The 23094-nt window shown below is 45.6% G+C and overlaps 1 protein-coding gene across 1 annotated transcript in view; it reads left to right on the forward strand.

Moving 5' to 3' along the window:
- Positions 1-2906: 2906 nt before the first annotated feature.
- TMEM178B (transmembrane protein 178B) overlaps positions 2907-23094 on the forward strand; it is a gene marked incomplete at its 5' end in the record, with an annotated part of 326288 nt that continues 306100 nt past the window's right edge. The window contains one exon of the mRNA XM_083366506.1: positions 2907-3288. Coding sequence (XP_083222632.1) covers positions 2907-3288 — 382 coding nt within the window. The remainder of the gene's footprint in view (positions 3289-23094) is intronic.

The raw sequence follows: 23094 nt of genomic DNA on the forward strand, positions 1-23094 counted from the left end.
AGAATGCACACTGTCAACAAAACCAGCTTTATCTCCTAGTCTGTAGAAAACCTGAGGTTACTTTTAATCAGATCCTGACATTGTCCTAATATTCTCATCACTCCATTTCAATTAAATTAAACACAATTTGATGCTGAAGAATACCCCCTCCGCCCCCCAAAGAAAATTGTATTAATAAAAGGTGCTTTCTGTACATGTGGAATAGCTAGAAAGTCTGTGTAACCACATATGTGCCTGGAAAATATTTGTGCATCAGTGGCATTAATAATGCAGATCACACTTTTACTGTAGATGGTAATTTGCAATGCTCCTTAGACTTCAGCACTCTAATGGGGTTCATGATTAATCATTTTTTTCCCCAGCTGGGGAATCTAAGCTTGAGAAATGGAGCCAGCCACAGTGAAACTCTGAACATTCTCATATTTGTGTTCGCATATGAACACACACCTACAAAGAATAGAATTTTATATTGGCCAAGTGTGATTGAACACACCAGGAATTGTCTCCGCTGTATAAAGCTCACAGGATACATATAAACAGCAAGCCACAGATCATAATAAAGCGGAGGGCGTAATTTGCTCCTTTATGGCGAATATTGGCACCTTTCAGGACACAAAGTCATAACATTTCCAGGCCAGCCTGCAAGGTACCACATATGCAGGAGGTTGGGATATGTGCGTACACACACACACACACACGTTCGTTTTCTACAATCGCTTTGGAGGAGTAAGTGGCTTCACATTAGATGCCCCCCCTTTCTGCTCCCCTGGCAGAAGGGCAGATTTAAGACGAAGGCGTGTGGCTTTAAGGAGGCAAGTGAAATAAGAAATGAGGCTCACGTTTAATAGGTGACATCACTGGGTTTGGGCTCGATATTCGGTATTCTCTGGCTGTCGGTTCCAGCCAAGGCTGCGGGAGGCGCGTGGGGCGGAGACAAGCTTCCCAGGTGGGCAGCAGAGACCTGCCCCCCCATCCCTTCGCCGGATTAAGCCCGAGCTTTTAAAACCGCGGGCGGCCGCCGCCGCCAACGCTACCCTCGCTCCTCTTCCCCACCCACTCACCCCCGCGATGCCTTTCCCGAGGCGGCCGGGCTGTCTCCGTCGCCTCCGGCTGCCCTGGCTCTCTCGGCCACGCCGGTGAGCGAGCCCCCACCTCCACCCCTTCCAGACCCGCGGGTGTGTGTGTGTGTGTGTGTGTGTGTGTGTGTAGAGGATGCATGGAGGCAAAGCTCCAGCCCAGCCAACGGTCGCAAGCGTCCGAGGAGCGCCTCTCATCGGCGGGAGCCCCTAAGGCTCGCTCGGCGCCCGAGGTCAGGCCTCGGGGAAGGGCAGCGCTGCAGAGCTTCAGCGCCGCCGTCGCTATCGCATCCCCGGGCCTTGCCTCGCCTTCCTCCGGGATGCGTGGCGCCGGGAGGGTGCTCTCCGCCGGTCCCCTTTACTAGCGCGTAAAAAAAAAAAAGGCCCCGCTTTTGTATCGCCGGAGGAGCGCACGGCAGAGCAACCGTGCCCCAGCGGTCCGGGCACGTGTGCGTGTGTGTGTGTGTGTGCGACGTAGCTCTGCAAATCGGGCTCTTTTTTAGCCCAGCAATCTCGGGCTCCGCAGAAAGCGGCGGCTTGCCTGTGAACGCGAGCGGGTGTGCATGTATAGATGTATTAAAACATCATCATCATCATCAAGGAGGGGGCGATTTTGCCGGAGAGGAGGAGGAGGGGAAGCAGGCGCGCACCGAGCACAAAAGATTCCGGGGCTGGGTCTCGCAGAAGGAAGCGGCGCGCTCCACGCAGCTCTTCCCCCAGCCCGCCGGGGTGGGCTGCTTGTACTGCTCGCCCCCCCCCCCCCCCAGCCGTCTGCCGCCCGCTCCTCTTGGGGAGGCTGTGGAAAGCGGGGCTGCGTCTTTCCGGCTCCCGACGCCCTGAGAAGCCAGCCACATCGCCTGTCATCCGGGGGCTACTCCTTCCTGGCGTCGCCTTCCTCTCTGGCGAAGAGGCAAAGTCAAGCCTCCGGGGCGCCTTGAACTGGTCCAGGCAGAGTGGCGGCGGCGGCGGCGGCAAGGACCCGGGAAGGCAACCAAGATGCCCCTGCGTTGCCGCAAAAACTGGGGGCTCGACGGGCGGGAAGCCTGCGGACCCAGTGGATCCCCGCGTTAGGGTCGTGGGCAGGAGGAGGAGGAGGTAGGAAGGGGTATTTGTGTGGGTGTGTTCCTGAGCCTCTCATTGCGGTCGACCCTTGGCGACTCCCCCCGCCCCTCCCCCCCACTTTCCTCCGGGCATCCTGGCAAGCGAGCCACCATTACCAACCATTATCGGGATTCTTGCAAAAACAATATTTGGGAACGGACGATCACCTTTTCCACCGCATCCTCTTCCAAGGACTGGAGCTAAACCATTGGCTGCCTGGAGGTTTTAAAGGCCTTTCTTTAATTTGCTGGTTGGACCTTGATTTCCAAGACCTTGTGTTCCTGGAACGTGATGCTCCTTAAACGCCTGAGCAAGAAAGAGAGATCCGTTGCTGGTCTGGTTGTTCCAAACGTGGAAAACTAGAAGAATTCACGAGTGGACTTATCCAAATGCCCAGCCACAGAGAGGACACGCTTTTTTACCACTTACCCTTGGCTTGTTGGGCACCTTGTTGATTGAAGTGGAGCCTTCACAATTTTCTTTGCCCCACCCTTGACAACCCTCTTACTCCAGGAGTGAATGAATGCCCAAGGCTGTTTATTTCTGGACAAAAGTGTTTATCTCCCCCCTCTTCTTCCCCACCCCACCCCCTCAAAACTGTGATTGATGACTTTGTCTTCACTTCTGTGTAATAACTGCTGATAGCAGTTGGTGCCCTCTGATACCCGCCCTGGAGCTGGGCTTTCTCTGTAAGTAAAGATGCCCATGGTGTTTCTGTGAAGCTAAGGTATGGCTGCTGGAAGATTGCTACTTTATGCTGGCCTTTCTTTAGCTTTGTGTGCTCTGGGCATGCTAGCCGTGGCCATCTGCTCTGACCACTGGTATGAAACGGATGCCAGGAAACATCGGGAACGATGCAAAACCTTCACCACGCGGCGGAATGACCCTGGCTTCATTTATAATTCTAACAATAACCTGCCCCTCCGTGCCAGTAGGTCAAAGCTGGACCATTGGGAAGGGAAACTTCTCTTGGCAAGAAACAAGAGGCAACTCTTTGCCATGAGTGCCGTTGATGAGTGCAACAGGCAATATAATTCTACTAACATGGGACTTTGGAGGAAGTGCCATCGGCTGGGATTTGACCAAGATGTGGAGGAACTCATTGCTAAAGGTAGGAGCTTCCTTTTAACACTTACTTGGTTGAGCCACTTAAAGCATTAGAATAAAGCATTAGAATCATGGGATGCTCCTAAAGGCATTGCCTTGGAAGTATCGCCTATTGAATGCAATGGACCAATTAATTCCAATTAAATAGCTATGGTGAAGCCAAAGAAAAGCTATTGTTTCAAGCTTTCCCCAACCTGGTGCTCTTCAGAAGGTTTGGACATCAGTTCCTGTTGTTAGCCAGTTCCTTGGCTAACAAGATGGAAAAAGCTGGGTAGACATTCTAGGAAGTGAAAGCCATTTCCTGTGCAGGATGACAGTTTCCAGGAGCTGCTCTGTTCCAAGAAGGTTATAGTGCCTAAAACCAATTTTACCAGATTATCCCATAGGCTTAACAATCATAGGTGAGATACTTTTGTTTTACAGAATTCAGAAATGAGAAATGCTGTGAATGCCATGTCAGTTTTGTCAGGTTACCCAGGAGTATGGTATGTCAAGCCTATTTTAAAAGCAAAGTAGAACAGAAAATTCATAGAATCCAACACCACATACCAGAAAGCTAGATTGTTTCTGACTTAAGATTCATAGCTCTTTGAGAAGCAATAATGAGAAATGGAAGAGAAAGTGCGTAAAGTGAGTTTAGTGGTTACAGGTTATTTAAAAATGGACTCTGAATTTCCATTGGAAGAAATAATATTAATGCATTAAGGAAACTTTGAGATGGAATAATTTCATTCCCCTCCCAAAGAGCCATTCTCTCTATCAAAAGCAACCATGTATTATTCTTTCCTTTTTTTCCTGTTAAGTATTTGGCTAAAAATGATGGTCAGCATATTTGTCTGTATTATTTCCTTTTTCTTTCTTTTTTTATAATAGGCAAAGTATAGACAATTCTTAATTATGCTGAATGATTTATCAGGGCTAAAGTTGCAGACAGATTGCTTCTGAATGATTCCTTGCTATATTTTTATTTTTATTGCTGTGCTACAGAAAAATACTCTCCAGTCATACTTAAAATGTATTAAAAGGGTCATTTTGCACTGTTATAGAAACCTTAAGCAGTTACACCACTGTTTATATTTCAGGTATTTTTTTTTAAAAAAGTTTCTTCTTCAGTATAGATTCCAAGCACACTTGTACGGATATATAATTGGTTCCATTTATTTTACACAAGGATTTGAAAGGTTGATTTGTGAGATTAAAGATCCTTCCCAAGAAAGCAATCCAATCAAAAGTGTGTTGCCTCTTCATTAGGAGTTCAAATACAACCTTGCGATTTAATAGCCAGGAGGTGTGATGGACTAGCAGCTGTTTGGTGACTTCATGAAATGTATTCTTGGCTCTGTTCCATTTTGTAATGGGCCACTGTCCATAATCAAAAGCTGTTGTCACAGTTGGCATCATGGCTGACTGGCTCAGCAGGGAAATCAAGGATTCTTCCAGGTCAGACTCTGAGTTTATTGCAGTAGCACCAAAAGGAGCGGTGGGAAAATATCTTGGATTAATCTCTTCTTTGAAAAAAGTAAATAATATAGGTAACAGTCTGAAGCTTTTAAACCATGGTTTAAATATTGACAGAAGCTTTGCAATCCATATCAATGGAGAAAATTTCAACTCAAGAATATATTTCTTAGGCAGCTCGATGTAAACCACCAATTGGTTTGGTGGCTCAATTGCCCATTAAAAAAAGGTAAAGGTAAAGGTTCCCCCACACATGTGTGCTAGTCTCCGACTCTAGGGGCCAGTGTTCATCTCCGTTTCAAAGCCAAAGAGCCAGCGCTTGTCTGAGGACGTCTCCATGGTCATGTGGCCGGCATGACTAGACGCCAAAGGCGCACGGAATGCTGTTACCTTCCCACCGTAGTGGTCCTATTTTTCTACTTGCATTTTTACATGCTTTCAAACTGCTAGGTTGGCAGAAGCTGGGATGAGTAACAGGCGCTCACTCTGTTACGCGGCACTCGGGATTTGACCCACCAAACTGCCGGCCTTCTGATCGACAAGCTCAGCGTCCCAACCCACTGAGCCACCGCGTCCCTTCAATTGCCCATTAGCAAACCCAAATTGTACGGAGGGCATGGTCATTGAGATGGAATACTAAAACCTGATTATGTGTCATAGAGCTAGAGTGAAATGAGGAAAATCTAGTTACGGCATTGGAAAGGCTTGAAATGATGAATAGCTAAAGCCAGTTTTATGAATCTCTTTTTCCCTTGGGGTTGCTACTTATCAGTTACACACTACTTCTAATTTGCTGAGTGCTTTGTTGTTTATATTGGATTATAGTTGTTGAATCAGATCTGGATAATTTAATAGGGAATCCTTGGTGTTCTCTGAGCTTGGTTGTTTGCTTGCAGACGTTGCATTACAATACTAGGTAATACCCTCAGTCAGACGTCTGCAAGCAAACAACCAAACTTAGAGAGCACTAAAGACTCCACAGTTCAGTCCTGAGTTACAGTACTCTTCCCATTGGATAATTTAATATTAATTGTTAAGAAATGGAATTTGAAAAATAGTAGATTGCCCAAGACAACTGTGCCTGGTTAATGGGGTTTTTATGTGAGGAGAAATGCATTGTGTAGAAGCTAGATTTAGATTCAACATTTTTATGGCTTTATGGAGAAGTCATTGGCAAGATTCACACTCATACTCAGTTATACTATTTGTTACATGTTGAACTAAACCTAAAATGGATTTTACGGACAAATAATTATTTTCTTACATAAATTCATATTGGGCTTCTTTAAAACCTGGATTTCAGGCAGCCTTACTGATCTCCTGTCTTTTGTGGTTGAAGGTCATAATAGTAGGAAATCCATAATTTATAGAAATGGGAAAATACTTTGTAAAGTGTATGTTCAGGGATGCTAATTGTTTCACCATTCCAATACTATAGTTTCATTCCACTTTTACTTTGCATTGTGGTTTCAGTTTCACTGTCTCTGTACGTCATCCTTTGGTTCCATTTAATAAATTTCAAGGATCCAATAAAAAAGCAAACCACATCTAGATTAGATACTAAAGGAACCCAATGAAGAAAATGTACTGTTTTAGTTTAAGAAAACTGGAGGGGAAAATGTTTTTGCATAACTTTATAATTGGTTTCATTTTATTTATTTATTTATTTATTTATTTATTTATTTATTTATTTATTTATTTATTTATTTATTTATTTATTTATTTATTTATTTATTTATTTTTGGGACTTATATGCCGGCCTATCTCCCGAATGACTCAGGGCGGCTAAGAACAAAACAGATACAACAGCAGTTTTGTAGATCAATACTTATGTTACTTTGTGTAAAACTAGTTTAACTATAGGAAAGGGGAAGAAAATTAACAGTGCCACTAAATTTTCCTAAGTAGGTAAAATACTAATATTCTACCGAATATTTGTTTACTGTAGTAGGATAATCAGAATAGAATATTTAACATACAATATTCTTCCTTTCTAGCAGTTTTGAGAGACAGCAGGTAGTAACTCCCTACATGTGCCAATTCACAAACACTTTTCTCCATTGTTATTACATCTACTGTAGTCTTGAAATGACTGCTGTAACAAGATAAAAAATATTCATTTTGCTTTGATTTTGAGATCAGTATCGACTGAACTTTGTGTATATGCTCCATTTCAATCTAAGCTAGTTATTTGAATTTAGTGTGAGTTCTTAATGGGATAACAAGTATCAGGAGGGGTTTGGCTGATCACCATTATATTTGATCCTTGCCAATCTTGAGCTGCACAGAGTAAATAGATTTAGGAGGTGAATAATATGTCTGAGAGAAGGAATTATTAGCTATACCTTGGGAATTGTTAGCTATACGTTGAGCGCTAGAGTTTCCAAGTGCAGGAATGCCAAGAAAGTAAACAGGCAATTGTCACATAACTGACTGTGGAAAACATAAGGCAAATATTTTGTGGAAAGTATGGGAAGAAAAGGTGTAGAATTAAATTCAAGAGGATGTCACAATAAATATTCAGTTTAGACTTTGCCATGTCATGTGCTGGGAAGGGTTAGCCAAGTTCTGACCTGCCATCTAAAAAAGGTAAACAGAAGATAATTCTTTAAAAAGTCATTACTGAATAAAAAATGATCCAACAAATATAGAAGGGACCTTGGAGGTCTTCTAGTCCAACCCCCTGCTCAGCCAGGGAACCCTATACCATACAAATGGTTGTCCAATCTCTTCTTAAAAACCTCCAGTGCTGGAGCATTCACAACTTCTGGAGGCAAATTGTTCCACTGATTAATTGTTCTGTCAGGAAATTTCTCCTTAGTTCTAGGTTGCTTCTCTCCTTGTTAGTTTCCATTCATTGTTTCTTGTCCTGCCCTCAGGTGCTTTGGAGAATAGCTTGACTCCCTCTTCTTTGTGGCAGCCCCTTAGATATTGGAACACTGCTATCATGTCACCCCCAGTCCTTCTTTCAATTAAACTAGACAAACCCAATTCCAGCAACTTCCCCAGGCTTATAGTTCTGGGTGACTTCAACCTGCCTTCCCTGGGAGGGTCATCAGAGTTAGCTCGGGAGTTCATGGCTTCCATGACGGCCATGGATCTGACCCAAGTAATTCAGGGCCCAATTCATGTGGGGGGGTCACACTCTCGACCTGGTGTTTTTATCTGGACAGTGGTTGGATGATCTCGGAGGCGGTTCGCCAGCTATTGTCCCCCTGTCATGGTCCGATCATTATGTCCTGTGGCTGGTCTTCTGTTATGCCACCCCCCGCTGCTGGGCTGCGGAACCGACCAGGTGGTTCCGCCCCAGGCACCTGATGGACCCAGAACGGTTCCAGATGGCGCTTGGGTCTATACCTATTGCCCTCATTCACAGCCCAGCCGATGCCTTGGTGGATGCCTGGGAAAAGGCGGCCACCGAGGCACTCGACCGTGTTGTACCCTTGCGACCCCTGACCCGGCGCAGATCCCGTTGGGCTCCATGGTTTTCTGTGGAGCTCTGGGAGATGAAGCGTCGGAGACGGGGTCTAGAGAGCGGTTGGAGGTCCAGCCGATCCGAATCTGACCGATTGCAGTTAAGAACCTTTATAAGGTCTTATCTCGCGGCGATGAGGACGGTGAGGGCTAATTACTTCGCTGCTCTCATCGTGTCCGCAGATAATTGCCCGGCCGCCCTGTTTAGGGTGACTTGCTCCCTTCTTAACCAGGAGGTGAGGGAGGATCCCTTACAGGGTCGGGCCATGGAGTTTAGTCACCATCTGACGGACAAAATCGCTCAGATCCGGGCCGGTTTGGACTCTGACTGGGCAGAGTCTGACGTGGAGGAATCGGACGGTCTTGAGCATGTTATCTGGACTGAGTTCGATCCTGTTTCCCCTGATGATGTGAACAGGATTATGGGGAGGCTGAGCTCCACCACCTGTTTATTGGACCCATGTCCCTCCTGGCTGATTTATGTGGCTCGGGAGGAGACACAAAACTGGTTCCAGGCAGTAATAACTGCCTCTTTGAGGGAGGGTGTTTTCCCCGCCGCCATGAAGGAGGCGGTGGTGAGGCCCCTTCTCAAGAAGCCTGCCCTGGACCCAGCGATTTTGAACAACTATTGTCCGGTCTCCAACCTTTGCTTCCTGGCGAAGGTTGTTGAGAGTGTGGTGGTGCATCAGCTTCCTCTGTTCCTGGAGGAAACTGATTATCTGGACCCGTACCAATTGGGTTTCAGGCCCGGGTACAGCACGGAGACGGCATTGGTTGCACTGGTGAATGATCTCTGGTGGGCTCAGGACAGGGGTTGTTCCTCTGTCCTAGTCCTATTAGATCTCTCAGCGGCTTTTGATACCATCGACCATGGTATCCTACTGCGGCGTCTCAGGGGGTGGGGAGTGGGAGGCACTGTTTTACAGTCTTTCTCCTCCTATCTCCTGGGCCGCTCGCAGTCGGTGTTGACGGGAGGGCAGAGATCCGCCCCGAGGCCTCTCGTTTGTGGAGTCCCTCAGGGGTCGGTTCTCTCTCCCCTCCTGTTCAACATCTTTATGAAGCCGCTGGGCGAGATCATTCGTGGTTTCGGGGTGAGGTATCATCAGTATGCTGATGATACCCAACTTTTTTTCTCCACCCCGAACCAACCCAGTGATGCCCTCGCCGTGATGTCCCGTTGCCTGGAGGCGGTCCGGGTCTGGATGGGGATGTTTCTCTGAGTGGCTGTGCATACTGGCATCTTGGGTTAACCAATCTATTCCATCGTTAACGATGGGGGGTGGGGTGTTACCCCCCATTGATAGGGCTCGCAACTTGGGCGTCCTCCTGGATTCACGGCTCAGTTTTGAAGAACACATAGGAGCCGTGACCAGGGGGGCTTTTGCCCAGGTTCGCCTGGTGCGCCAGTTGCGACCCTACCTGGACCGAGATGCCCTACGCACAGTCACTCATGCGCTCGTGACCTCCCGGTTAGACTACTGCAATGCTCTCTACATGGGGCTGCCCTTGAGGACCACTCGGAGGCTTCAGCTGGTGCAGAATGCAGCCATGCGAGTTGTGATGGGGGCTTCCCGATACTCCCATGTAACACCTCTACTCCGCGAGCTGCATTGGCTTCCGGTTGCCCTCCGGGTGAGATTCAAGGTGCTGGTGATGACCTATAAAGCCTTAAATGGCTTGGGTCCGGGATATTTGAGGGAACACCTGCTGCCGGCATCAAGTTCCCTTCGTCCTGTGCACTCCCACATGGAGGGCCTTTTCAGGGTGCCGCCGGTAAAAGACTGCCAGCAGATAACACCCAGGAAGAGGGCCTTCTCTGTGGGTGCACCTGCCCTTTGGAACCAGCTGCCCGTGGAGCTTAGGACTGCCCCCGACCTTTGCTCATTTCGCCGGGATCTGAAGACCTGGCTCTTCAAGCTTTCCGGCCCAGACTGAGAGTTTTAATTGGGGTTTTTATATTTCTACTTCAGGGACTGAATTTAATCATTTTTAATTGTTTTTTAATTTTTGTATTGATGTTTTAAACACCTTGTAAACCGCCCTGAGTCCTACGGGAAAAGGGCGGTATATAAATCTAATAAAATCTAAATCTAAATCTAAAATATGTTTTAGCCTCCAATCTCCTTGAAGTAGCCGAAGGACCACTCGGGACGACAGGCTAGTAACAACAGGTTTATTTAAGAGCAAGGCGAACATAGAATAACTTGTCTGGCTTTTATAGCCGGCAGCTGGTAGCGAGGACCAATCAGAGGTGTTTATTTTGGCGCCGTGTCAGGCAGGGACCAATCCGCGTCGTCTTTCGTTGACAGCTCCGGCTTCCGCGTGGCTTGGTGTTTTGACAGCCGCGAGCTGTCAGTGGTCGCGCCTGCGCTGTGCGGTGGATGCTTTGACAGCTCAGGCTTCCCCGTAGTCCGGAGTTTGACAGCCGCGAGCTGTCAGTGGTGGCGCCTGCGCTGTGCGGGGAACTTTGACAGCTGTCAAAGTTCCCGCGTGTTTTTCTGTCAGGAGGCTTTTAGTTTATACACTTTGCTGCTGCAGTATTGTTTGAACTGTTAACATATATACATATCTATTACGGGACTGTTTACATATATAACACACCCCTTACCCCTCCCCTGGTGCGTTTCTTTCCTCTCGGATGTTTGAACCTGCCCACTGATAGTCTTTTAGGTAGGTGGGTGGTCTCCGATTCCTGGTTGAGCGGCGAAGGGGTGGAGGGTGGTCTGGTTCTGGATCCTCGTTTTGGTGTTCTTCTTCCTGGTTTGGCATAGGCAGTATTTCCGGTGGGGTTTGTATGTCGGGATTGGTTGGTTGCTCAGAATTGTGTGGTGGTTGTCTGGGTCTGAGCTGATCAATATGGCGGCGTATGATGCCCTGTGTTTGCGTAGCTATAAGGTATGAGATGGGCCCTGTTTGTTTTATTACTGTCCCTTGGACCCACTTGTTTTTGTCTGTGTATGATCGTGCCCAAATTAATTGACCTGGGTTGAGTGTGCGGGCGGGGTGGGGGTGCTGTTTTTCTTCTGGATATGTATCGGGGTGTAGTCTGTCCAGACGTGTTATTAGCCTTCTCCCCCATCTCAATTCCGCCGGTGATTTGCCGGTTGTAGAGCATGGAGTTGTATGTTGTGCTAAGAGGAACTGGCTGAGGCGCCTCTGCCAGTTCCCTTTAACGAATTTTTTTAACGCTTCTTTTGTGGATCGTACCATAATTTCAGCCATTCCGTTCGACGATGGGTGGAACGGCGCCGACGTGACCAGCCTAATACAATTCTTCATAGCGAAGATCTGAAATTCACGAGAGGTGAATTGAGGTCCGTTGTCAGAAACTATGGTATCAGGTAGGCCGTGCGTAGCGAATATTTTTCGTAAAGCTTGAATAGTGGCTTGGGACGTTGTTTTTCTAAGGGGTGTGACTTCCAGCCATTTAGAGTGGCTGTCTACTACAATTAAGAAACTTTGGCCCTGGATGGGTCCGGCAAAATCTATATGTATACGTGACCAAGGGTTCCTTGTAGTCTCCCATTTATGGATCGGTGCCTGGGGTGGTTCATTCCTGGTCTCTTGACAGGTATAACACCCACCCACATACTTTTCTATTTGTTTATCTATGCCTGGCCACCACACATAACTTCTAGCCATCGCCTTCATTTTTACAATTCCAGGGTGACCTTCGTGTAATATTTGTAATGTTTGGTCAATGTTTTTCTCGGGTATGATGACCCTATTTCCCCACAGTAGGCATCCTCTATGTGTTGAGATCTCATTTTTCCTGTTATAGTAAGGTTGGAATTGAGGTTGTGGATTTTGAGCTGGCCATCCTGTTGTGGCCCATTTGAGGATTCTGGCAAGTATTTTATCTTTAGCTGAATTATTAGCTATAATGTTTGCAGTCAGGGGGCATTCTGGAAGTTGGGAGATTGCTAAAATCTGGCTGGCTGGGGCTGGGTCTGAGTCCCTGGTTTGTATGGGTAGTCTACTGAGGCAGTCAGCATGTCCCAATTCTTTACCTGGTTTATGTATTAGTTGATAGGAATAGGCTGCTAAGAAGGTTGACCATCTTAGCATTCTCGGGGAGAGAATTTGTGGAGTAGTTTTGTTCCACGTGAATATGCCTAGCAGGGGTTTGTGATCTGTAATTATAGTAAATGGTCTTCCATATAGGTAATCATGAAATTTTTTGACCCCTGCTACTATTGCTAGGGCTTCCCTGTCAATTTGTGCATAGTTTCTTTCAGCTTTGGTTAGAGTGCGTGAATAGAAGGCTATGGGTCTTTGTGTGCCGTCCTTGAATATGTGACTTAAGACAGCCCCGATTCCATAGGGAGAGGCATCGCAAGCGATGCATATTGGGGTGTCCTCCCTGAAAAGGGTGATAGTTGAACTGTGACAGATAATCTTTTTTAACGATTGGAAGCTACTCTCATGTTCTTTGGTCCAGGACCAAGTTGTACCCTTGTCTAGGAGTCTATGCAGAGGCTCCGCAATAGTGGCTTTATGGGGGATGAAGGCGTGGTAAAAGTTTAACAATCCTAAAAAGGATTGAAGCTCTTGTTTATTCCTAGGGCTGGGTGCGGTCTGAATAGCCTGAAGTTTTTCTGAGGTGGGGTGAATGCCCTGGCTATCTATTTTGTACCCTAGGAATTCAGTGGATGTGACTCCAATAGAGCACTTTTCCCGCTTAAGTTTGAGGCCGGCTTCTCTGAGCCGGCTCAGCACAGCTGACAGCCTGTCAGCTAAGTTCGCTTCGTTTTCTCCGGCGATGAGAACATCGTCGAAATAGGGGCAGACCCCGGGTATTCCCTTCAGGGTCTTCTCCATGATACCCTGAAATATACCCGGGGCCGCCGATATGCCAAATTGGAGCCTCTTTACCTTAAAGGCACCGCGGTGGGTGACAATTGTCTGGGCCTCTGCAGTGTCCTCAGTGACAGGCAGCTGCAAATACGCCTGTGTGAGATCAAGCTTGGCGAAAAGGGCGCCAGAGCGGATGGAAGCAAATACGTCCCTTACCGCTGGCACCGGGTAGGCATGGGGGCTGAGGGCTAGGTTGACTGTCGCCTTATAATCAGCGCACAGTCTCACTTCACCATTAGGTTTGATTGGGGTGACGATAGGGGTCTCCCAGGTTCCCTCTTCTGTTGGCTCAAGCACCCCTAGTCCTACGAGGCGATCAAGTTCGTTTTCGATTTTTTCTTTAAGGGCAAAAGGTACCCTCCTGGCTCTTATCTTAATTGGTTGGATTGCAGGGTTTAGCTGTAAGGAGATGGGGGGACCCGTGTATTTCCCTAAAGTGCCATCGAAAACGTCGGCGAACTTATCGCAAACGGCTTCTAGGCTGGGTGTTAGGATGGTGTTAACCCCAGTTAAAGCGATGCCTAGTGGACTGAACCAGTTTAGTCCTATCAAATTGGTGCGGTTCCCTGGTGTAACTAAAACCTCCAGGGGACCCTTGAACCCCTTGTACTGCACTACGACCTTGGCTTTCCCTTCCAACGGAATGGGGGTTTTCTGGAAGTCAGCTAGGTGTACCTGAGTTTGTTTCAGGGGAATTTGTCCTCGGCCTTTCTGACAGATCTCCTGATAGGTTGTCAGCGAAATTAAGGAAACTGCCGACCCAGAATCTACTTCCATGTGGCAGGGCACCCCCTGAATTCTGACCCAGATCTTAACCTTGGAGCTTATGCTGTTTACCCTGTCCACTGTCTCTACCAGGGGGCCTGGGTGGGGTTCTCTGCTGGCCTGGGCAGCTGGCCTACCTGGGGGGTTTGCCTCCACCTCATTGATGTTGTCCCGGCCCTTGCTGCGGCACACCGGCTTGATGTGGCCAGTCTTCCCGCAATTGTGGCATTTCGCGTTCCTAAAGCGGCAACTTCCTCGGGCATGATTGCCCCCGCAGCTGGCACAGGCGGCTCGTTGCTCGTAACGCGGTGGTGGCGGTGGAGGGTTCCTGGACCCCCGGCGGGCCGACGTTTTTCCCCTTCTCAGCTGTCGGTGCTCCATTCGGCGCTGTAGGGCTTCTCCGTCGGTGAAATCTACCGACTCTCCACTGTCGCTGAAGGCTGCGCTTTCCTGGTAGATGGTCGCGGGGGTCTCTGGGGTCGTGTTGGTCGGCTTCTTCTTGTGGCTGTGTTCGTATGCCATGATCTCCCTGGTCAGCTCGGCCAGGTTCATGTCGGGTTTGGACGTCAGTTTTTTCTGTAGCTTCTCGTCCCTCAGACCGATCACCACCTGGTCTCTGATGCGGTCTTCCAGGTCGGGGAAGCAGCAGTTCCTTGCGGCGTGTCTGACCCCGGCGATGAATTCGTTGGCGGGCTCGTCCTGCCGTTGTTTCTTTTGTGCGAATTGCACCCGCCAGTACAGTTCTGATCGAGCCGGCATGTAGTATTTGCTCAGCTGGTCCACCAAGTCCGCGTAGGAGACTTCGGTGATGGGCACTGGGCTGAACAACCCGACGGCTGCATCGTACACCGGGGGCCCGCTGATGTACAGCAGAGCGGCGGCCTTTGCTCGGTCGTCAGTGATTTTACTGACGAGGAGGAATCCCTCGACTTGGCCGAGGTGTGATTGCCATCTCTCGGGATGGCGGGTATCAAACTCCCTCACACGGCCGAAGTTTGCCATGTCGTCCGGTCCTGGGTTGCTCCGATGGAAGTTAAAACTTCCGTGACAGCTCTTGCCGGGAACTTCCTTCCTCGGCCGTGACTTCAGCTCCGGAGCGATCCCACCTTCGTCGCCAGTGAAGTAGCCGAAGGACCACTCGGGACGACAGGCTAGTAACAACAGGTTTATTTAAGAGCAAGGCGAACATAGAATAACTTGTCTGGCTTTTATAGCCGGCAGCTGGTAGCGAGGACCAATCAGAGGTGTTTATTTTGGCGCCGTGTCAGGCAGGGACCAATCCGCGTCGTCTTTCGTTGACAGCTCCGGCTTCCGCGTGGCTTGGTGTTTTGACAGCCGCGAGCTGTCAGTGGTCGCGCCTGCGCTGTGCGGTGGATGCTTTGACAGCTCAGGCTTCCCCGTAGTCCGGAGTTTGACAGCCGCGAGCTGTCAGTGGTGGCGCCTGCGCTGTGCGGGGAACTTTGACAGCTGTCAAAGTTCCCGCGTGTTTTTCTGTCAGGAGGCTTTTAGTTTATACACTTTGCTCCTGCAGTATTGTTTGAACTGTTAACATATATACATATCTATTACGGGACTGTTTACATATATAACACACTCCTGATCATCTTTCTTGTTCTTCTCTGCACTCTTTCCAGAGTCTCAACATCCTTTTTACATCGTGGTGACCAAAACAGGATGCAGTATTCCAAGTGTGGTCTTACCAAGACATTATAAAGTGGTATTAACATTTCACATGATCTTTATTCTATACATCTGTTAATGCAACTTAAAACTGTGTTTGGCTTTTTTGACAGCTGCAGCACACAGCTGGCTCATATTTAAGTGGCTGTCCACTAGGACTCCAAGTTCCCAATAGTAACTACTATTGAGCAAGGTACCACCTATACTGTACCTTTGCATTTGGTTTTTCTTGCCTAAATGTAGAACCTTACTTTTTTCACCATTTGAATTTCATTTTGTTAGATAGCGCCCAATGTTCAAGTCTGTCAAGACCCTTCTGTATCTTAAGTTTATCTTCTGGTGTGTTGGCTATTCCTGCCAGCTTGGTGTCATTGCAAATTTGATGAGTTCCCCATCTATCCCCCTCATCCAATATTTTCATGTCCTAATTAGATTTGAAGGGATGTGGTGGCTCAGTGGGTTAGGACGCTGAGCTTGTCGATCAGAAGGTTGACATTTTGGGTCGAATCCCGAGTGCCACGTAGCAGAGTGAGCGCCTGTTACTCGTCCCAGCTTCTGCCAACCTAGCAGTTTGAAAGCACATAAAAATGCAAGTAGAAAAATAGGGACCACTATGGTGGGAAGGTAACAGCGTTCCGTGCTCCTTTGGCGTCTAGTCATGCCGGCCACATGACCATGGAGACGTCCTCGGACAAACGCTGGCTCTTTGGCTTTGAAACGGAGATGAGCACCAGCCCTTAGAGTTGGAAACGACTAGCACATATGTGCGGGGGAACCTTTACCTTATAATTAGATTTGAAGCAGTCTTGTCTACATTAAGGTTAATGGGTGTGTCAAATCTCCTGATTATTCTTCTGAGGGGCTTTTACAATGAATCAAACTATTGTTAAATAATGAATTTGAAACAACAGTGTAGCTCACAATAGGAAAGAGAGTGAGACAAGGATGTATTTGTCGCCATATCTGTTTAATTCTTCTTCTTGCTTTCAAAACTCCTGACAACTGCCTGGACAATTCCCTGCAGTTTTCTCAACAAGATTTCAGAAGTAGTTTGCCACTGTCTTTGTGATGGTACTGGGAAAACCTTGGGAGCCTGGGTGAAGAGATGCTGCCTAGGGAACGGTCAGTTCAGTGAGAGCTTAGTCTGCAGCTGGATAGTGGGCAGAGCAAGAGCCTCAAAAGGAACACACTCTAGTTTTTTAGGCTATAAAGGAGATAGCAGGAGAATTGTGCTTTCAGATGACTGTTTCAGACAGGAAGGCAGTGCACAGAGAATGGCTGGAAAGATCATTGGCACTTCCCTCCCTTCCATCCAGGACATAGCACATCAGCATTGCTTGAGCAGGATCTTCAATATTGTCTCGGACACTACACATCCTCTTCACGACCTGTTTTCCTCGTTACCTTCTGGGAGGAGGCTTCGTGGTATCCATAGCAGAACATCCAAATTCAGTCACAGCTTTGTTCCATACAGTATTAACCTTGTGAACTCTAAAGGTTCCTCCTTCCATTATGTATTCAAGATGGACAGTGAATAATATTTATATGTTACTTATATGTAAGGATGTAGGTCTATACACATCTTTTATATAGTATGTTTTAAATGTGTGTTATGTATGAGTATACTTTGAGAGGAAGCAACTAAATTTTGTTTTTAATGTGTGCCATTGTGCCCACAGGAAAAAATGACATTAAAGGTTATCTAATCTAATCTTACTGTAGTTTTACAATTAAATAGAATTATCTGGAATTAGTTGTGTTTCCTGTCTGGTCTACCTGGTAAGGATGACAGGCACCTTCTATCTAGGGCGGTGAGAGTGTGACTGGCCCAAGGCCACCCAACTGATTTATTGCCTAAGGCAGAACTAGAACTCCTGGTTTCCCAATTTCTAGCCTGATACCTTAACCACAACACCAAACTGGCTGTTTAACTTGTCCCCAAGGTGCTTCTCAAAAAGCAACTGGACTTTCTTGGTTTTTCCCTGAAAGGAAAAACCAAGAAAGTCCAGTTGCCTTTTGAAAAGCACCTTTGGGACAACCATGACTTGGATGATTGAGAATCTCCATAGACATCTCTGTTTAATTTTATACAGCAAATATAAGAACAAGAATAACTTATACAGCAAATGGAAGAGACGAGACGAATCAAAATGAGAGACTGAAACACTTCACAATTTAAAATATGCAGATAATACTGCTTTGTTAATTAAGAGAAAGGAGCAGATGAAAGCAGATGGTGGGCTATGGGAAGCTTAAGGGAAATAGAAAGAGAAAGCAATAGATAAGGTATATGGATAGGATCAAAATAGGGATGTGCTTTTTATATTCCACTCGAACACATACATACAGTGAAGAGAACCCTATCACTTCTCTGGGGAGTTCATTCCAATATGGAGTGATATTATTGTTCAGAGGTCGCCCCTAGCATCTGTCTTCTTGTAAATCAAACCCATTATTTTGTGTTCTGCCCTTTCAAATGACAGAGAGAAAGTACTGACCTTTTCATGTTTTTGAAGGGTTCATCATAGCCTCAATCAAGCTTCTGTACTAAGACTTGGCTCCCATTGCCTGATCATCCTTGTTGTCTCTGGTCTGTTCCAGTTTGTCTGACTCCATCTTAAATTGTGTCCAGAAGCAAAATGTAAAATCTCCCTTAAGTCAAGATTGACTCCTGGTGATTTTATTAATATGTCCATATACCAGTAATTATAATTGCAGGAGTTTGAACAGTTTGAAATAGACAGCTTGTTTCAGTGATCTCTGACACATCAAGTTTGTTCCTCCTTGCTGGAAAATTCAGCAAGGTCTGAATAGATAATCAGAGAATTACCCCTGGATATCTTTTGAGAGATACATTACTTGTGTTGTCAAATCATATCAACTAATTTGAAATTCTTTTCAGATTTTTGATCTTTCCAACCGAACAGTCTGATTGCTCTTTCTTGCGATGTTGCCTGGAGCTGCAGTTCCTGACACCCTGAATATGCCCAATGCCATCTCCTCAGTCTGACGGTTTTTTGCAACCTTCTTTTGTGTGTGACTCTGTTATCTAATGTGGGGGGTTGTCATGCATGATGGTTTGTTCATGGCATAAGCGTGAGGGAAGTCAAAGAAGTTCAAGGGCACAGCCAAACCAAAGCCATCTGAAGATCATGCAGAGAGATAGGAGACAGATAATAAACTAGATGGTTGCCTATTCTTTGATGTGAAGGGAAGTGGTTTAGCAACACAATAAGTGCCATTGTTTATGGTAGATAGTATCATCACCTGTAGCTAGGCAGGTTAGAATTCCATTAATAGACATGAATGTAGAGATGTTAGCAGAGCCACAATAAGGTAAATTCTATAGTATTATCAGATAATACAGTACATTCCAGTTGTAAAGGTCATTGTATGATTTACATTACTTGCTTATATAATTCCTATGTAACCTTTCTGGGGATATACAATATAACCCATAACATTATTTAGTTTGGGGTTGGGGTGTTTTTTTTTACATTCATTTGGCCACAAGCTCAGTGATTACTCTTAGTGCATGCCAATAAAAGACACTTTCTTGTTTCATCTCCAAACCTTTTGGTTCCTCAATTAAAGTGGGCCACAACTGCAGACAAATTATTTGTAGTCCTATGCAGAGTTTCTTCTTGGACTTTATTCACCAGATGTTCTCCTTATTTGTGTTATAGCTACAACCCCCCCTCCCCCCCAAAAAAACATGATATGGTTGAATGAGGCATACTTTCCCTGATAACAACTTGACTCAGAAGAAACAAATTTTAAATTAATTGGAATTAACCTCTATATAAATATTGTTAAGAGTACAACCTCTGAGTACTATTTTTGCAAATTCTTTATATATCTTTACTGTTTAATTTCATATGCTACAGTTTAAAAAAATTCACTGCAGTAATTAGCCATGAGCAAGAGATCAATAAAATATCTAGATTATACTAACCTCCAAATTAGTCCTTGTTCTGACAATCTAGGCAATGAATAAAGAACGTTCTCTGTCCTGAAACTGGTTTTCTGCAAATGTTTATTGTCTAAAGCATTCCATGCCTCCCTTCAGCATAGTCCAGGGCAGCTTACATTAAAATATAAAACACAGTAAACTAGAACTAACATCGTAAAACAATAGAAGGAACAGTTACAAAATTCTGTACAATTTATCAGAGTAAAGAAAGCCCCACTCAGTGAACTTAACCCCAAAAGGTCTTCTGTGCTAAAATAGCAGAAGATGGAGGACATTCTATAAATGGTGTGGCCCTGACCAAGAAAGTTTCTTCCCTGGTTGCTATTTACCTGATTACAACTGGTAGGATTCAGACAATGCTAAAGCTTATACAGGTAGTCCTCAACTTACGACCACAATTGAGCCCAACATTTACGTGAGAAATTTATTAAATGAGTTTTGCCCAATTTCATGACTTTTCTCGCCACATTTGCTAAGTGAATCACTGAGGTTCTTAAATTAGTAACATGCTTGTTAAGTGAATCTGGCTTCCCCATTGACTTTGCTTGTCAGGAGGTCGCAAAAGGGGATCACGTGACTCCGGGACATGGCAAACGTCATAAATGTGAGACAGTTGTCAAACATCCATATGTAAATCATGTGACCATGGGGATGCTGCAATGGTCATAAGTGTGAAAAATGTTCACAAGTCACTTTTTTCAGTGCCATTATAACTTTGAATGGTCACAAAATGAACTGTTGTAAGTTAAGGACTACCTGTAATCAATATTAGAAAAAAAAATCTGGTGATCAAAAGTCTGTATTAATATATATTCAAAATACTCAACCAGAGACAGAGAATGATTTTGAGTTCCCCCAAAGACCAGGAAGTGGTGCTGACATAGCTTCCCTAGCTGTCTTGGATAGCAAAACTGAACCTAACTTACATCTGTGAAACAGGTTACAATGTCTGGAAAGTTACTACAGTACAGTATGTGGGATTGTCTTTGACTCCAAAGGTGTGTGTGGGAGAAACCAAGTTTGTGAGGTTCTTGGTGCTCTCTCAGCTTGTTGGTTTGCTTGGCAGAGGTTTCATTACGTCTGATGATGTTACCTAGTTGGGTAATGAAATGTCTGCAAACAAACAGCCAAGTACAGAGAGCATTGAGAATTCCACTGTTCAACCTGGAATATTCACAATATATATTAAATAAATATTTTATTTAAACTAAGACTGCATATGTTGCATCATTAACAAGTTAAGATGAACTATTTTGCACCATGAATAATTGCTCAGCCCACATGAATTCATCTTCCTTCCTTTGCTGATGGCTGTTGTGATTCAGGGTCAGCCTGTGGGTTCGGCAGTTGGGTCAGACGACTCAGAGGAGGAGGGGGATGTTGAAGACCTTGCTGAGGGGGTTGAAGATCTTGCTGATGATAGCCCTCAGGCAGGCCCCTCCCACTTGGTCACCATGGAGACCCAGCTGTGTGAGCCTGACAGTGTGGATGAAGATGACCCACAGCTGGCCCTGTTCAAGGACGCCTGACGCAGGAAGCAGTCAAGTAGGAGTAAACAGAGGAAGGCTGTGGGGCTTCTCGGAAGGAGGCAGAGAGAGGCCACGCCCTGAACTCTTTATAAAGGGAATGTGTGGGGAGGGCTGGTTTGCTGAAAGCAACCGCTCAGATAGTGTTTCAAAGCTCCTGTATCTTGGTTCGTGTCTTGTTTGTTTTTTGTAGTAATAAATTTGGCAGACGTAATTCCAGCCTCTTGCCGTTTATAAAGGGGTTGCCTTTTCTGCAGGGCCGGTAGCAGGCTGGTACAGAACAATGGCCTCCCAGCAGCTTCTATAAAGGAAACCAGAAGAAATTCCCAGCGTGTGGTCAAATGACTGCTGCTTAGAATTTTGTGGCTGTGCCTAGAGTCTGCTTTCTGATTGTTTCAGTTGTTGTGCACGTATTCTATGCGAATTCTACCTATCCCATTCTGCCCTTGATTTCAAATAAGTCCTAACTTGCCCCAGACATTTATAGCACCTGGTGAAAAAGGCTCACCTCTCTGAATCCAGCAATTTTGCACTTCACTGCAAACCTCTTCAGGTTCGAGTATCATGTAATCTGAGGTTTGTGCTTGTGAAAAGCAATTCCAAAGAGCCATTACCGGTACATGAAGAAAACGTGTTTCACAAACAGAATGATCATCTGGGTGGTTTAAAGGCTGTTATCATAGGGCTACTCTTGCTGAAATGCTGCCCTGATATACTTTCAAGTCACAGTCTAGTGCAGGGGTCTTCAAACTTGGCCCTTTTATGACTTGTGGACTTCAGTTGAAGTCCACAAGTCATAATAGGGCCAAGTTTGAAGACCCCTGGTCTAGTGCATACAGAGAATGAAAGACGAGTGAGTGGTACAGTTCTGGGAAAACCCTGGATTTTCAGATCCTTGACTTACAAGAGTTCATTTAGTGAACAACAGCACTGAAAAAAGTGACTTGTGATTGCTTTTCACACTTACAACCATAGCAGCATTTCCCATGGTCATGTGATCAAAATTCAGATGCCTGACAGCTGACTCATATTTATCATGGTTGCAGTGCCCTAGAGTCATGTGACCATTTGTTGTACCTTCTGACAAGCAAAGTCAATAGGGAAGCCAGATTCACTTTACAACCATGTTACTAATTTAACAACTGCAGTGATTCAATTAACAACTGTGGCAAGAAAGGTTGTAAAATGGGGAAAAAATAACTTAACAAATGTCCCACTTAGCAACAGAAATTTTGGGCTCAATTGTTGTCATGACCTATACCCAGACTGCTTCCATGAAACCTAAGGTACAGTTGTCAAAGACCTACCCTTTGCTTGCTAGCCTTATATAGTCCATCAAGCAAGTTCATAAGTTCAAAAAACTACATTTTTACAAGAAGATAGAGCTTGGATAAGTCAAGGAGCTTAGCTACATTCTCGATATTGGTTTCCTGCACCTTGAGGCCTCCCTATCTGAAAATATCATTGTCTTGAGTTCTTTTCTTAGTCAGAATCTTGATCTGAAATGGAAGCATTTGTGTTTCCTGACTTTCTGCTGATACTGCTTCTTAAATCTGTATCTTTTTGCCTCTTCTGTGAGTTTTGCTAGGTTGCAACTGGTTAGTTCCAGTCTTGAGGGCAATAGCATCCACTATCCTGTCCATAGATATGGAAAAGCAGTATGGGTGTGCACACAGATGCCTGTGAGAATCAGTAGGTTTACAGAATCATAAGAGACCTGAAACCTCATCTGAGGATGATCAGGTGACTGGATACTTTTTGAGAGAAAGTTGAAAACATTCAGTCCCAATCACACCAGGCCTTACTGATGGCCAAGGATATACAATTCCTACTCTCTAGTATTCGAGACATCAATCAGTCCATCAAGATGATATACAAAAATGCATAGCTAATTCAAGACAGAAGGTGATTTCTATTCCTTATTGGAAAATAGGGCTTTAAAATTTCTCTATAAACTTGAGTCATGCACTTTTCTTCTGTTGTGAAACAAACTGGAAGTTATAAACTGCATATGAGACATTTTCTACATTGCTTTTGCTGTTCTTGTTCAACTAGATTGTTTTAAGGCACTGCTATT

This window comes from Vipera ursinii (genome assembly GCF_947247035.1).
Source record: "Vipera ursinii genome assembly, chromosome: 6".
Classification (NCBI taxonomy): Eukaryota; Metazoa; Chordata; class Lepidosauria; order Squamata; family Viperidae; genus Vipera; species Vipera ursinii.